The following is a 17,475-nucleotide window of genomic DNA, read 5'->3' on the forward strand; positions in this document are numbered from 1 at the left end:
CCCAAACTTGGATTTCATCAAATCTTGCCATTTTAGGAATTTTGTAATTTAACAAACGATTGGATCCAGAATGCCTCATTATTATAGGAAAAGGAAAGGAAACACATAGAAAATTACAAAAGTTTACATGAAAAACTGTTAAAACGGCTCATGTATTAGCTGAGCACAATGATCTAGCAATGGCAAAGCACAAACGTTTAATTTACGCAAGGTCTAACAACTTGAAGTGTGGCTGCTACTCATCAGACCTGCAAACCCAGTTCTCCGGTTTTAAAGCCAGAATACCAAAAACTGAGTAAAATGCTTTTAGAGCCAGAATACTAAATATTGAGTAAAATGCATCTCAGCCTCTGGAAAAGGAATAATTTTGTATGAAAGGATATTCAAATAGCCTTTCATTGAGCGACCACAAAGAGCCTTGAAGATTTACATGATTGAGCTGGAATTCAATGCCAAAGACAAGAGGAAGCATTTTTTTTTTCTTCTGGGTTGCACAAAGAGATATCCATAATTAAACATCACTCTTCCCTAGGGCAGCATGTTTTCTTATATTGACAAGCAAAATGAGGTATTTCAAATCACGCATTGTTGGCATATAGTCAGCTTTTGCATTGCTATTGTTTTAATGTATTTCTGGCTATTAGGCATTTGTCTATTTTTGGTCAGTGAGGCATGCATTTTAAAGAATTCTGGTTTTGCATAAAAGGCTGTAGTTATGTTAGTGGAATTACACTTATACAACAGTATCTTAAGAATAATTACAGTCTTATTTTGGCTGGTCACACCACATTTTATAGTTAAAGGAGAGCGGCTATAACTTTCATGTAATTAGTACAATTAAAATTAACTATAAAAGGAAAAAACTTTCAGAAGTCCTTTTTCGACTCAACTTCATGTTTTACTTTGTCTTATTTAACACAGCTAGTTAAATATAACCCACCCTAATCCTATGCTATGTTGGGAAAATGCCAAACAAACCAAGTTTGCTTAACATTCCATCAATTAAGTCAGAGCCTAATGATAGATTACATATTCAATAACTCTTTTGTTCTAGATCAAAGAATGCCACATTTTTTCAGCCTGATCCTACTGTAATACTAAACTACCAAAAAGCAGCAATTCTTTTTACAATTTACCTTCTGTAAGAGTTTCCTCTCTTTTCTTATCTGCACCCTACTCAGATCTTCATTTTCTTAAATTGTAAAGAATATATTAAACTTAAGTCAAATATCAAAAAATTAATGTGGTTTTGTTTTCTAAGGTGACCATTTATCTAAACTATCTCCTGCTCTCTATTCAAAAACATCACTTCCAAAGATTAACTCTGTTTAATAATATTGAGGTGTAAAATTAAATTTTTTTTTTTTTTTTAAAGATTTTATTTATTTATTTGAGAGACAGAGAATGAGAGAGAGAGAGCACGAGAGGGAGGAGGGTCAGAGGGAGAAGCAGACTCCCTGCTGAGCAGGGAGCCCGATGCGGGACTCGATCCCGGGACTCCAGGACCATGACCTGAGCCGAAGGCAGTCGCTTAACCAACTGAGCCACCCAGGCGCCCCTAAAATTAAATTTTTTAAAGGAATTTACCACTATCATATAAATCCATGTAAACTTATGTGGCTATTACTGGGACTTACAAAAGATCTCACTTATCTACCCATCCATGTAAAAATTATGTCCTATAAAAATGCCGACTGACTGGTGGGAGGCCTGAGCTGTGGTTACGGAAGTCAAAAGACCATGAGCGGACTTCATATTTTGAAGACTCTTCAGACCATCAACCTCATGATACAGGGTTCATAGAGACGGGGAGACCAACTGCAATTTAAGCTAATCAAAAAACATTCTAATTCAAGTGAAACTGCCTTTCTACAGCTTTCAAAGTCACCAGAGAAAATGCCTAGAAGCCCAGGTGTCTCAAATAACTCCTAAGAATTGGGCCACCTGGGTGGCTCAGTCGGTCAAGCCCCCAAGTCGGGGCTCCACACTCAGTGTGGAGTCTGCTTGAGATTCTCTCTCTTCCTCTCCCTCTGCCCCTCCCCCTGCTCTCTCTCTCTCTGAAATAAAATTTAAAAAATAACTTCTAACAATTGCATTCCTAGTTTTTTGTTTGCCTTACTAGCAAAAATCAGAGGCAATATGACACCTGCATTTTATGTGTCCTTTCAAAACGCGTTTCCAACACACTTATGAATGAGATTTAATGATTTTTCTCAGGGAAAGGCTCCATTGTGGCCAGTGACAGCTATTTCATTCAGCCAAGTCCTCTCGAATCATCTGGATCTACAAACCCAATTAATTCCTCCTAAGAACTGTTTTTTTTGCCTCTCAAAGGAAGTATATACAACTCCTAGGCTGGGGAAAGCAGCTGCTTCAGTTATCAGGAAAATTATGGGATCCCCAGTTTTACTGAGTGTTTCCTATTGTTAAAGGGCTTCATGTAAATAACCCCCTTTAATTCTCACGAATCTTATAAAGCAGGTGCCTTACCAACCCCTTTCACAGATGAAGAAATCAAGCTTACATCTCAGCTCAACGCCACTTCCTCAGGAAAGCCTCTCCTACTTCCATGCCATTTCACTCCGGACCAGAGCTCATTTCTCCGGCATAATGTTTTCCAGCACTCAGGACTTCTGCAAGCTTGCCTCTAGCAAGCTTTGCTATTATGTATGTATACAGTCAGTTAAATAATGTCTATCTCTCCCACTTAATGAATGTAGACGAGTGGTTCTCAAAATTTGGTGTGTACCCAAATCACCTGGACGGATTCTTAGAAAGTGGTCACTGGGTCTCACCCCCAGCATATCTGATTCACTGAGTCTAGAGACAGGCTGGAACCCTGGAGTGACAGGTCCCAGGGGCTGCTGCTACCAGACCTGGACCGACCCAGTACAGCACTTCTCAGCCCTGCACGAACATTGCAACATCCCCATCCAGCAATCGAAATGACATTAAAAACAACCAATGCCCACACCCCACTCCCTGAGGTTTTGGTTTAATTCTGCTAAGGGAGAACCCAGAACGCCTTATCCCAAATACTTTATTCTTTCACTAAAAAAATTGTTTATCTAAAAGTCAAATTTAACCAGACGGCCTGCACATTTTTATTTGCTGAATGTGGCAACCCTGCTTGTGAGTCCTGTTGTAACGTAACAGGTAGCACATCATATATATTATGTCCGTCGATAGGACCGTAAGCTGACCTTCCACCGCTGCACAGCAAAAAAAGGATGGGGCTAAATAAGCGGAATTTTTAGACCGAAGAATTTTATTTTTCTTGAGGATTAGAACTTAGAAGTAGTTACCAACACATCGTAAAAGCTTATCAGAGATCGTTTACAAATAGGGCAAATTCTCCATGTCAGATAATTTAACGTGATGATTAAATGACTTCCAGGTTCCGTGAAGCCCCGAGGCTGGGAGTCGTATATTGGGCCAGCAGGGTGACAGTGGGGCATCAGTGGGGCATCAACGAGGCTGGGAGTCGCATATTGGGCCAGCAGGGTGACAGTGGGGCATCAGTGGGGCATCAACGAGGCTGGGAGTCGCATATTGGGCCAGCAGGGTGACAGTGGGGCATCAGTGGGCATCAACAGCACTGCTCTGACATCAATCAATGAGTCACCTGGACACAGCTACTGCTAGGACTTGGTGCAGAGGAGGTGCCCTCTTACATATCAAAAGTAGGTAAAGATTATCTATTTAATAAACACCCCAGAAAAGAGAAAACGCTGAACACATGGCTGACTCTGATAAGGCAATTCTATCTTTTTCATATCAATGTAGGGAGTCTTGTGCAGTTTTCCAATCTCAAGATCAGTGATTTCAGGTCTTACATAAACGGAGATATTAAATTTGCATTTTTGATGCTGAAAAGGGACTATTTAATTCCAGCTTGGCATGTTTACCGCATAATGGGTAAACCAGGGATTTCAAAATTGAGAATCCTCTGGGCTCAGTAACAATCATGTAGCCTTCTGCTTCCCCATTTAAGTAAACTGCCAAGTCTCTGATTCAAGGACAAGGACTCCATGTAAGGGCATTAAATATTAAAACACATTCTTTCATGAATACTCATAGAATTCAATCATTTCAACAATCATTACTACCTTCCACTTTGTGCAATGCTTACTTGCCCAACTTAACATGACACTTTTCACCTAATTCAGGATCGTAAGAACTGTTTATAAAAACAGCTTGCTGAGGGGCACCTGGCTGGCTCAGTCAGTAGAGCATGCAACTCTTGATCCCAGGGTCATGAGTTCCAGCCCCACATTGGGGGTAGAGTCTATTTAAAAATAATAATAATAAAACTTTAAAAAAACAGGTTATGGAATAATTGCATGGGCATCGGAGTAAATTCCAATTCCAGCAACCTAATGACAGAACACAGAAATCTACCTGATTCCCCAAGACCAAGTATAATAGTGTCAGTAGGCAGAGAGGGATAGAAAGATTGTCACACCAAGCTTACGGTTGGTCGTACATTCACATGACTTATTTCAATTCACCTAACTTCAAGCAAACAACACAAAAATCACTTCAGATTAGTTTCTCTGAAGTCATCAATGTCTGATCCTTTTAAAACAGATGTTTCAAAAAATAAGACCTGTAATTGTTTAAACATTGACAATCACTGATTTCTAATGTCAGGATAGCTTACCAAATCCAAAAGCATTAGAACCTCCAATGCTCTGTGAAGCCTGAACACTTGTAGATGTGTATAGTCCTGTCACCAGCAAGCCGTCAAAGAAGGTGCTTGTTGAAATTGTCACTGAAATGCAGGAAGGGAAAAAGAAAAGAAACCTCAATTAATACAATCAGAATACTGAGATACATTTCTGAAGAGTTAAACATTGTCAAAACAATTTTACTCATTATTAAAAAACTATTTTTATACTATTGGTAGTTAGTATTTTCTTTATATTAGGAATTCTTTATATTAGGAGCAGAAAGAAGCTCAGAACTCCAGTATCTGTAATTGCTGGTCCTAAATTTAGTACATTAGATCTATCTTCCCGTATTCATTTACACGTTCCCCAGCTATATGCAAAATCATCTGAAAATAATGTAGTATTGAATAGCTAGCTTCCCCACCTCCATCACCACCCCTGAAGGCAGTCAAAGGCATTGCTGGAGTTTTGGCATTGCGATTAAACACTTTTTTTTTTTTTTTTGAAGTATTCCATACTGTGGGAAACAATCTTACATCGGCTGGAAGAAGAACAATAAGATGCACTGTATTTCTTATTGTGTGTCTACATTTCATAGATGAATCCCCTGAAGTTTTTCAACAAAAGCAGACTAATTTGCATGAAGACAGTTAGTCTTTTTCCTTCTGAGAACAAAGAAGGAAGACCACTGCATGCCTTAAGTTCCAGAACAAAGTCTGCAAGAGGAGTCCAAATGATTTCATAACCAGAAAATCAGGATGTTCCTGGGAAAAAAGGGTCAAATACAATGTATCTGTATGCCACTCAGGTTTGGCTTCTTACAATTTTGTCTTTCTCACCACCCTAAAATAATGATTATAATTTCCATCTTGACATAATATTTTCTCCTGCATTGGTTTTATAAGATTAAGATGATGCCATTTGTAGGAAGCAGCCAGGAAAAGGTAATATTATTTTGGTAGTGCACAGTACAAGACTGTCATCATGCTCGGTGGCAGTTAGGAGAATGGCCAGAGTCACATTAACTTTAATGAGAATGTTTAAATTAAACTCCAGGAAATCCAGTGAATAGAGCTAAAGGGTCTGAAGCGTCCACATTACAAAGCATAAAACAAGACTCGTAGATCAATAGAACAGCCTGACATCATGCTACCCCCACAACAGCATTGGATATTGGAGTAAATCACCTTCACATTCTTTAATAATAGCTAATATCTTGACTGCCTGCACGTAAACCACTCAGCTGGGCATTGAGCTAAGTAGTTAACATGTATTATCTCATTATCAAAACATTTCTATAAAAGGGGTACTATTATTACTCCCAAGATACAAATGAGGAATTTGTGGCACAGAGCAGTTTAGAACCTTGTTCAGGACCATCTGATATCATCTAAACATGTCTGATGCTGATTACCCAGCATCTCTCTTGTCTTCTCTCTGCCTGCACACCACCCCCTCCCCAACTCCCAATCCCACAGAAGCCAAGTGACATGACCAAACCCTTGTTTAATACACTATTTTCCAGATTATTCACATGCATGAGGAGCATTTGAAGAAAAGGACAGTAAAAGCTGCAGGACTCAGTGTCACTGTTACTAGAGAGGAAGAGGGTTAAGGGTGGCCGAGAGGTGACCCCTACAGCATGGTGGATGGAGCCCTAGTCTGGGTAAGGGGTGGGATCCGGGCACCAGGTACTTATCTGCTACTATCTGTTCTTGAGCAAAACCACTTCATCTCTTAGAGTCTCAATCTCCTCATTTATAGAATCACACCCTAATCATCACACACCTAAACTCCATCAAAGCAGATATCGTGTTTTGTTCAGTAGTACATCTCAAGCATCTGGAACAATTCCTGACACTTTTGGGTGTTCAATAAATACTTATTGGAATATGTATTAATGAATAACTCATTCATACAAAAATGGCACAAGGCTGTCTTATCTTCAGCTCGTTTCCAGAGGAAAAGCATGTTATGAATCCTAGATTTTATATGTCAAATGTTTTGCCTACTCCAGATTCCCACAGTTGGTTCTATTGCTGCCTCCACCCTTTGGTTCAGTGAGTTATCTTGGCCAAGGTAAGAAGTGCTTAAACAGCTTCTGTGTCCCCATCCAGTGGGGTTTAGAATTAAGTTGCTTTCTATTAAATTAACTATACTGGCCTCTGGACTCTAAGGTAATGTCTCAGGCTGTCCTTTCCAGCAAATCAGACCCAACCTGCAGTTCTCACTGTGGACCCATGGGACCCTGCTTTTACCCACTTCCTCTCAATCCACTCTAGTCCAGTAAGACAGCAGCAATTCTGTATTAAGTGCACAAATATAGCCCCTGTGGACTCCTCTCCATTCCTTTATGCTTCTACTCTGGTTATTATTCCCAAGAAACTAAAAAAATATAAGAGTTTTATGAGTTAGGGAGTGAGGCAAACGTGAATCTGAATCTCACTTCTCTCTACCTCTGATCAGTGCGTGACCTTGGCTCACATTCCTCATTTACAAAAAAAAAAAAATGATACTATCCAATTCACTGTAAGAATGAAAAGAAATATATCTACAATCTATCAGTATATGTATCTCTTTAACACTCTATCATGCATATAGTAACTCATCGGTGAAACCTCCCTTTCCCTGCCCTTTTTCAGAGCTTGAACCCCTGCCTTGCTCTTCCCTTCTGGAGACCTGGAGCCCTTCACAGACCTCCTCACATCTGCTGAAGACATAGCCGATCACTGGACTGCCCACATCGGAGTCCTACTGCCTGCTCAGATGGTCCATCTACCCTCCCCATGCACTACTACATTTCCACCCACAGTCTACATCAAGTCTCAGCTGTGACCTTAGCAGGCTCAAGATAAGTGGCATCCCCAGCTTGTTATTAATATGCCTTCTCTTCCAAAAGATATTGCTGAAACAGCAAGGTCTAGTGAAAATATCCCAGGAATAAGTGGATTGGAATTTATTACCAACAATAATGTGCAAGGTCAGATCGGGCGAGCTATTCTCCCTACTTGGTTCTATTCCTAGTTGTAGTGAGACGAATACCAATTGGTAACCTCATGGCTAGGTGGACATATCATTTCTAAACATTGAGTGTCTTAGAAAACAGAATTGAATTACTGCAAAAAACACTTCTTACCCTTAGAGTCTCTTGGCTTTAAAATGCCATCCATAAACTGACTATTCCCAAATTTCTGTCTCCTGTCCAGGTCTCTACATACCTCTCTCTATATATATACTCCAGATATATATCAAGATGCTGCTCAACAACCCCACTTGGATGTTGAAGATATGTCTCAACCTCAACATGACCAAAACTGAATGCCTACCCCGTCCCTCAAAACTGCTTCTGCTACAGCCTTCACCAAATCAGTTGTTGGTAGCACCGTCTGTCCTGCTGAGTCAGCTTTGGAATCACCTTCTCCCATATGCTGCATCTAGTCAGTCCATCAGTAAATTCTATTGGCCCTGCCTTCAGAACATGCCCAGAATCTGATCACTTACTACGCTGTTCTAAGCTACCTTCATTTCTTACATGGATTATTGCATTAGACCTCAATCTGGTCTTCCTGTTTCTACCCTCCTCTCTCTAGAGTCTATTCTCAGTATAAGAGTCGGAGGAATTCTTTAGGAACATCCATTGGATCATGTCACTCCTCTGCTTACAGCTTTCCTGCTAAGTCAATGTCAAAGTCTTTACAGTGGCCTCCAGAGTCCTACATGACCTGCCTCCATTCCTTCTCTTTCCTCATCTCCTTCCGCTCTCCTCCTGGCTCATCCCACTCCAGGCACACTAGCCTCCCTGTTGTTGCTCAGACGTGCCCAGTCTTTGCACCAGCACCTTCCTCTGCCTTGGACTCTCCTCCTTCAGATTATCAAATAATTATCACCTTCTAGCCTATTATAATCATACATTTACTCACAATGGTTTTTATTATGTTTACTGTCCTTCTCATTCTTCAGAATGTGAACTCCATCAAGGCAGATATCGTGTTTTGTTCAGTAGTACATTTCAAGCATCTGGAACAATCCTGACACTTTTGGGTGTTCAATAAATACTTATTGGAATATGTATTAACGAATAACTCATTCATACAAAAATGGCACAAGGCTGTCTTATCTTCAGCTCGTTTCCAGAGGAAAAGTATGTTATGAATCCTAGATTTTATATGTCAAATGAATCCCACCTGGAAAAACCACATGGAAAAAAAAATAAGAAAGAAAAGTTGGCTATTTATATATTTAAAATGTTTCCCAGAATGCAAAATGATCGATGCGGGACCAAGAGGCCAACTGAAGACATCTGTAAAAAAAGGCAGATCACCTTAAGTATACATACATTCTCACAGGCTATGTGTTTAACAAATCATCTAAACGAAGAGTTCCCTATTAGAAACTAACTGATTATAATCTATTTCTCCATTTGCTAGAGTTGGGAGTTTATTTTTGAGGGGAAAAATGAGATTTGCCTTTGAAAAACTGTCTTGACAAGCATTCCGTCTCCTTCTTTAAACAGATGTAATGTATAATCCATATGTGAACTGAAAATCAGTCTCTTTGCTTGAGAGAGAGGATATGTAGCCCAAACTCTTACGAGATATGAGACATAGCCTTTCGATCACCGGGTTCCCTTTTATTCAAGAAGACAACGGGTCCAACTTCTGCATTCGAAAGACATCTGACACAGTTTGGATTCCCTGACAGCTTGCAGGAAACTTCAAAATGTCTGCAGCCTGCATGTTTTTACTGACAAGAACACCAGCAGCAAACACAGGAACAATCTGAGCAAGATGCTGAAAACTTTACGCCAAGGCACTCCGACTTTGAAACTATGTCAGGAATACACATCTCTCTGTCCTTCGCTTTCCCTTTCATCAAATGCTTCCACTTCTCTCTACTTGCAGCCTCTGGTTAGTCTGTCAGGGTTTCCTAAACAAACAAACAAAAACCCCACAGAATTACAAATAATTGTCTCAGGCATCGAGGCTGCCCTGGCTCATTGTCCCTCACCTGGGTGATTCTGCATCATCAGTCACTGCCAGTTTCTGTTTTCACACTTAATAATTACCTTACCCTCTGATATCTTCCTGATTCCTTTCGCTCAAGCTTCATGGGACCCCCAATGTGCACTAGTTCTTACCCTTCCTATGTGCCCTGACTTGACTTTCGTTCCTCTAATTCCACTTGGGACTCACCCTTCAAGCACTATCTGGCCTTCTCCAGTCTTAGCTCATCAGTTACATCCACACACTGCTGCCATCCAGGCAATTGAAACAATCTTCGTGAAAGCAGAAGAGTGATCTCTGATAAATTGTTTTAAAAGTTTACTATAGGGGGGGTGCCTGGGTGGCTCAGTCGTTAAGTGTCTGCCTTCGGCTCAGGTCATGATCCCAGGGTCCTGGGATCGAGCCCCGCATCGGGCTCCCTGCTCAGCGGGAAGCCTGCTTCTCCCTCTCCCTCTCCCCCTGCTTGTGTTCCCTCTCTCGCTGTCTCTCTGTCAGATAAATAAATAAAATCTTTAAAAAAAAAACTTATAAAAGTTTACTATAGGGGCACCTGGGTGGCTCAGTCGGTTAAGCATCTGCCTTCGGCTCAGGTCACGGTCCCAGGGTCCTGGAATGGAGCCCCGCGTCAGGCTCCCTGCTCGGCGGGAAGCCTGCTTCTCCCTTTCCCTCTGCCTGCCTGTCTGCCTACTTGTGATCTCTCTCTCTCTGTCAAATAAATAAATAAAATCTTTTTAAAAAAAGTTTACTATATACACAGTATCAATGTGGCTCATGATAAAAAAAAATGAAGCTCACATCGCTGAATATAAAATTATGTTAATATGTACATGAACTAGAAGGAAAATTTACAACTTTCATATTTTTGTAAGTTTCTGATTCAGAATGTTATAGTCCCACTATATAATTTAAAATGTTGCAAAGCTAATGTCATTTAAAAAATGTTTCCTTTAAAAATATTTTATAAAACTACCTTTGCATAAGTAGAAGTTTTAGTTAAAAGGTATAAATTTGGGCACACTAAGATAAGGGAAAATTGTACAAAGTTTTTGGATTTGAACTACCTTTAAGATGAACAACTATTAGGACTACCTATATCTAACTTAATTTAACTAGCCCAGTTAATATGCAAACCCTTCTTTCTCTTCCAAAGATTATGAGCCATGTGCTCTAATAGTAAGAAGATGGGAAACAAATAATATTTAGCAAGTATCAGTTCACTTGAAAAGAAGTTTATTATATAATGTGAATAATTGCTGAATCTAGGTGCTAGTCTTTAAAATTTTGTTGTGCTAGTCTTTTAAATTTTGTTTCAGAAAAAAATCCTATTTAAAGGGGAAAGGAAGGGGCACCTGGGTGGCTCAGTATGTTAAGCATCTGCCTTCAGCTCAGGTCATGATCCCAGAGTCCTGGGATCGAGCTCCGCATCGGGCTCCCTGCTCGGCGGGAACCCTGCTTCTCCCTCTCCCACTCCCCCTGCTGCATTCCCTCTCTCGCTGTCTCTCTATCAAAACAAATAAATAAAATCTTAAAAAATAAATAAATAAAATAAAAGGGAAAGGAAGAACTTCATTATAAACACACTTATTACAAATGCACTTAAGATGAGCAAACTAACCCAAACAATAAAATGCACTAGAAAGTACATAATACATTCAGACTTAAAGTAATATATATGGAAATATATGTATATTGCTATATATGTATGTGTGTGTGTATAGATATACATAAAACCTTCTATGAGGCAAGAACTGTGTTAGAACTATAATTTGGACTTCACTAGCTAGAAAGGCAAAAAAAGATATTTAGAACTAGTTCCCTATTAGCAAAATGCTTATAAACTCTATCTGACATCCTATCAATTCTGGTTATTTTATAAAGATTGAAATATATCACCACCATATGACAGGAGCCGCCAGTGATCCATTTTAGACACCAAAGGTTTATATCAAATCATCAAATATTTTAATGACTTTAAATAGGTAAGCATCTACTTAAACACATCAATCTGCCATATCATCTACTTCTTTTCATGGTTTCACAAATGTTTATGATAAATTTATAAAACCCTTCCCAATGAGACTTTATTTCCTTAGAGTCAATTTTTATATCTTTTATATATATATATTTTAAAGATTTTATTTATTTATTTGAGAGAGAGAATGAGAGAGAACACATGAGAGGGGATAGGGTCAGAGGGCAAAGCGGACTCCCTGCCGAGCAGGTAGCCCGATGCAGGACTCGATCCAGGGACTCCAGGATCATGACCTGAGCCGAAGGCAGTCACTTAACCAACTGAGCCACCCAGGAGCCCCAATATATCTTTTATATTTTGCATTAAAATATTGTACAGAGGAAGCAGGAAAGAATGTCCAATGGAAAAAAGACAGTCTCTTCAACAAATGGTGTTGGGAAAATTGGACAGTCACATGCAGAAGAATGAAACTGGACCATTTCCTTATATCACACACAAAAATAGACTCAAAATGGATGAAACACCTAAATGTGAGACAGGAATCCATCAAAACCCTTGAGGAGAACACAAGCAGCAACCTCTTCGACCTCAGCCTCAGCAACTTTTTCCTAGAAACATCACTGAAGGCAAGGGAAGCAAGGGCCAAAATGAGCTATTGGGACTTCATTAAGATAAAAAGCTTTTGCACAGCAAAGGAACCAGTCAACAAAACCAAAAGACAACTGACAGAATGGGAGAAGATATTTGCAAATGACATATCAGATAAAGGGCTAGTATCCAAAATCTATAAAGAACTTATCAAACTCAACACGCAAAGAATAAAGAATCCAATCAGAAGACATGAACAGACATTTCTGCAAAAAAGACATCCAAATGGCCAAAAGACACATGAAAAAGTGCTCAGCATCACTCGGCATCAGGGAAATACAAATCAAAACCTCAATAAGATACTACCTCACACCAGTCAGAATGGTTAAAATTAACAAGTCAGGAAACGACAAATGTTGGCGAGGATGCGGAGAAAGGGGAACCCTCCTACACTGTTGGTGGGAATGCAAGCTGGTGCAGTAACTCTGGAAAACAGTATGGAGGTTCCTCAAAGAGTTGAAAATAGAGCTACCCTGCAACCCAGCAATTGCACTACTTGGTATTTACCCCAAAGATACAAATGTAGTGATCCAAAGGAGCATGTGCACCCCAATGTTTATAGCAGCAATGTCCACAATAGCCAAACTATGGAAAGAGCCTAGATGTCCATCAAGAGATGAATGGATAAAGAAGATGTGGTATATATATACAATGGAATATTATACAGCCATCAAAAAATGAAATCTTGCCTTTGTAAAGATGTGGATGGAATTAGAAGGTATTACACTAAGCAAAATAAGTCAATCAGAGAAAGACAATTATCATATGATCTCACTGATATGAAGAATTTGAGAAACAAGACAGAAGACCATAGGGGAAGAGAGGAGAAATGAAACAAGACAAAACCAGAGAGGGAGACAAACCATAAGAGACTCTTAATCTCAGGAGATGAATTGAGGGTTGATGGAGGGGAGGGGGGATGGAGGGATGGGGTGGCTGGGTGATGGACACTGGGGAGGTTATGTGCTATGGTGAGCGCTGTGAATTGTGTAAGACTGTTGAATCACAGACCTGTACCCCTGAAACAAACAATACATTATATGTTAATAAATAAATAAATAAATAAATAAAATGTACAGAGGACTAGCTACTTTAATTGTAAAGGGAAAAAAAAAAAGCAGTATCAACATTACAGATTGCAAGTAGAATTTCGAACCTACCAGTGCATTTTAGAGGAAAAATAAAGCATGTGTATGATTATCAATAATCAAAAAGCAAATGTGTCTTTATCAGATCACATCATTCCTTTGTTCAACAAACATCTTTAGCTTCCTATTGTCCATAGATTAAAATCCTGTCTTCAGTGTCGTTTCAAAGACCTTCAGGCTTGGCCATAACCACTCTCTCCATTCAAATTTCCCTCTTTCAGCTGAAAACACCCTTTGACCCAGTTAAACCAGAATATTACTTCCCGGTCTCCTTGTCTTTCTTTAAAGGGAGTCCTCACCTAAAATGACTTTCCCTGTTTCCTTTGGTTAAAATCCTCCCCATTCCTCAGGCACAGATCCCAATGCCATCTCTCTCACAAAGTCTCTTCTGATCTCCTGCGGAAGCCACCTCGCCCCGCTCAGTGACCCTGAAGCTCTCAGAAACTGTGGAACACATGAGCACTCTCCACCTTCCTCACAGCTTGGCTCGGAGGAAGAGCTCAATCAATGTTTATTGAATTCGACCCTACAGAAACACTGGTTACAACATAAAATAACATTAAAACAAAACAAAATAAAGTAAGATAAAATAAAACTAATAATATAGGGTAGCTGATGAAACTAAAATTGTGATATCCAGCATCCTTTCGACAGAGAAAAAAGAACCAGTGTTATTCATAGAGGTAGATGAACATGAAGATTTCTCCTGCAGGACACAAAAACTGAAAATCTATGCAGTATTTTATTATGGTACTCAAAAATCAGAAATGTCTGAGAAAATTTTGGTGGAATTTTACACTTAACCATAATAGTGTTTCTTTTGCCCATGTGTACTTTGTCTGTGAATATATATTCGCCCGTATTTTATGTACATACCAAATTAATCTTCCAGTAATTTTGTCACTAAGACACCCTACGCCTTATCCTCACTCTGAAGTTACTTTGCCATTTCCTCAAATAAGAAATAAGAAGGGATCAAAAGGCTGAGGAGGTTGTGCATATCGCTCCCACATCTGTGTTAAATTGGCAATGAGCTCAGCTCCAGGAGTCTATGAATATGGATTGCTGGGCTGTGACAGCAGAATGAAAACATGATGTAGCGACACAATTCAATTCTTATCAGTGGCTCAGAGAGTACCTCTGTCTTGAAATGACTAATTACAGAGTCAGTTATTATCTATTAGAGTTTCTATTAACTATTCCCAACAAGACCCTAATACCATTCTTGCAGAAAATCACTGTAAGATGAAAGTCTGGAAGAAAATAAATTTCGACGTTTAATGCTGTTGCATTTCATCCTAAAGCTTCTGGCCTACAAATGCACTATGGGCCATTAAATTTTGATCACTTCAAGCATATTCCATTACTACTTTATAGAAAAGGCCTTTAATATGTGCAGAAAAGAAACATATTATATAATATATGAAATGATGTTACCATCTTTTTCAAGATGACAAACATCAGAAGACAGCAAATTGCAAAAATGTTGAAATTAAGTATTAGTGATAGTGCAGCAATTGCAGAGTTTCTATTTCTTATTTTTATATATTTTGAAAAGGAAAAACACCAGCAGAACTAATACTGTCAATATTTAAAAAAAAATGTTGCTGCATTTTGCCTTGTGAACAGAAACTTGTTTGCCTTTTGAATACAGAACAGATTAAATAGCCTGAGGAGCAAACATATGACTCTGAAAATGAAATAAACTGAGTTTATTTGCTGCAAAATTTCATCAACATAGAGTGTTCAACTACTGCTTTCTCTTTAGTTAAAGTGCCCCTAGCTCTGGGTACGAAATAGAGACCATCTAAAAATACATTATAATTTAATTCAAAACCTCTATAAGCATGATCCCTGAATTACTTCTCATTACATACATTATTTCCAGTATGACATGATTTTATGTAGCTTTCAAATATTAAGAAAGCCATTTCAATAATAACATCCCCCAAACCAACAACAGCTGAGAAAAAAAAATTATCCCAGTAAATATTTAAAAGAAATAAATGGAGGTCAAGAGTCTCTGAGGGAGGACATGAATGCATAGTAGTAAACTGAATACAAAGATCTTAAAAAATAAGACCAGAAACAAATGGACGCCAGTGAGCCTTTTTATGAAGGGCAGAGAGAGGTCACGCTTGCCCTATCTAGGTATCCCAACAACTACCCAAAACCCTGGGCCTTAGGCGGCATGTAAGAGGAGGCTCTAGAAATGGAAACCGTGCTCCTCAAGCTGGATGGACTGGATTAAATACAGCAGCCTACATCTCCTGGAGGTCCTGAGAGAACGGTAGGGGCTTGACCTTGGAAGGCAGTGGCACAGCAGTGCCCCCCAAGCCCCAGGTACGTAGGCGTAGTTTCCCGGGAGCATGCCCAGCAGGCTGCTCTGTAGAATGCATTTAACCTGATGTTTGCTGCACTAGTCATTATCACTGCCCTTTATTATTGGTATTATTACTCCTCTTTTTCATTTTGTATGGATTTGTACTGTTCCTTGGGGGACAAAGGAGGCAGAAAGAATGGCCTCCAGGGAGGACTAAATGCAGTGTGATGGAGGACAAGGCTGATGATCAAAATAATAAGGTCAAAGAGCTCTGGATCAGCCCACCTCTGAAAGCAGGGGGAGAACGCCCTGGCAAACACTCTCCCACCTTTGTCTCTCCCTGAAAGGAGAGGAAACCCAGCGCAAGATCTGGGAGTTGTGACAGGTACAGGAGGCTGATCGTATGCAAAATTTCATGATGTACTAAAGCATTTTCTAGAGTCCATCTCCATGGAAGCCTCTTACGATACATTTATTACGGATTCAGAGATTCAGATGAACCACACATAGTCTCTAAGTCTTCTGTTCCAGCAGCACCAGTAATAAAAGGAGAGCCACTGAGATCTTTCCCTCCTTTAAATTCATCTTAGGACGTAAAATGGGTGCAGTCAAATGTGTTTGCGAATTTATCATTTTAAAATTAAGCCCTTTGGAAGTAAGTTTAAATGACAGCATTCGGTGAATGTAAAGTAAATCTGTTTCTCCATCCCTCCACATTGCCTTTCTGTTCTTTACTCCCTAGGGCTGTCTGTCTCTCTCTTGCACATGCACACACGCACTCACACACCCACACATGCACACACTCAGTATTTCTGAATGCACTAACGTTTGGGGTAAAATCTCACCTACCTTATTCAGGTGAAATCCTGTCCTGAGACTTGGGAGACGTATGTCAGAATAGGCACCTGAGATGAGATCTTGAATGTTTTTGAAACCTCTTTAGGATTGTCCAGTCTATGCTAAACACAGATTCCTTAGCTAGTCATCTTAAATACAAAAAAGAAAAACATAACTCTACAATGCTCCACTGTACGAGTCCCAATTGCTGTTATAGTAATGATGTTTTTATCATCCACTTTTCACTTTCATAATGTAATTCTGAATTTTAAAAAAATTCCTACAAATAATGATAAAATTATTTAGTTCCTAGAACCAAAAATATTTATTTTCCTCTATAAATTACACTCTATTGTAATTTAGAGAACTGTAGACAAGAGTTACTGGTATTTGTGTCTTATCTCTGACCTTATTTTTCATATGTTACTTTTATATGAGACTGGATGATACTCATACATGAAAATTTCATACTGTTGCCCTGCACTTGATAAATTATTAAAGTGATGTGAATGAATGTGTTCAGGTTTTCAGCAATTTTTATCCTTTTGTTCTTTCTTTTTTAAAGAAAAGACTACCTTGTCAATAACATCACAACTTTTTTAAAATTTAAGCAAAGATCAGCCTTAAAAGAAAGCATTTTAGGAGACTTTTTACCCCTAACCTTCTCAAAGGAGTCCTAAGAATTTTTTTCTTTGACACAAGGATGTTAATTAAGCTTTTCTAGAATGAGAAAAATACACCTAGTAGTTCTCATAAGCATATACACAGGTAGATATGTTACAATAAAATGCATAGCTGCCTAAAGAAAAAACACATGTATAATTTTTTTCCAATATAATCAGGTGTTTAAAGACTTTACACAATCAAAAAG

At 39.1% G+C, this 17,475-nt stretch overlaps 1 protein-coding gene across 1 annotated transcript in view; it reads right to left on the reverse strand.

Moving 5' to 3' along the window:
* Positions 1 to 17,475, reverse strand: part of RELN (reelin) — a 530,360-nt gene that overhangs the window by 453,235 nt on the left and 59,650 nt on the right. Inside the window, exon 2 of the mRNA XM_045864852.3 lies at positions 4,664 to 4,774. Coding sequence (XP_045720808.1) covers positions 4,664 to 4,774 — 111 coding nt within the window. The remainder of the gene's footprint in view (positions 1 to 4,663; positions 4,775 to 17,475) is intronic.

Source organism: Mirounga angustirostris, unplaced genomic scaffold (assembly GCF_029215605.1).
Source record: "Mirounga angustirostris isolate CCGP_5_RB_7025 unplaced genomic scaffold, mMirAng1.0.hap1 SCAF_12, whole genome shotgun sequence".
Lineage (NCBI taxonomy): Eukaryota > Metazoa > Chordata > Mammalia > Carnivora > Phocidae > Mirounga > Mirounga angustirostris.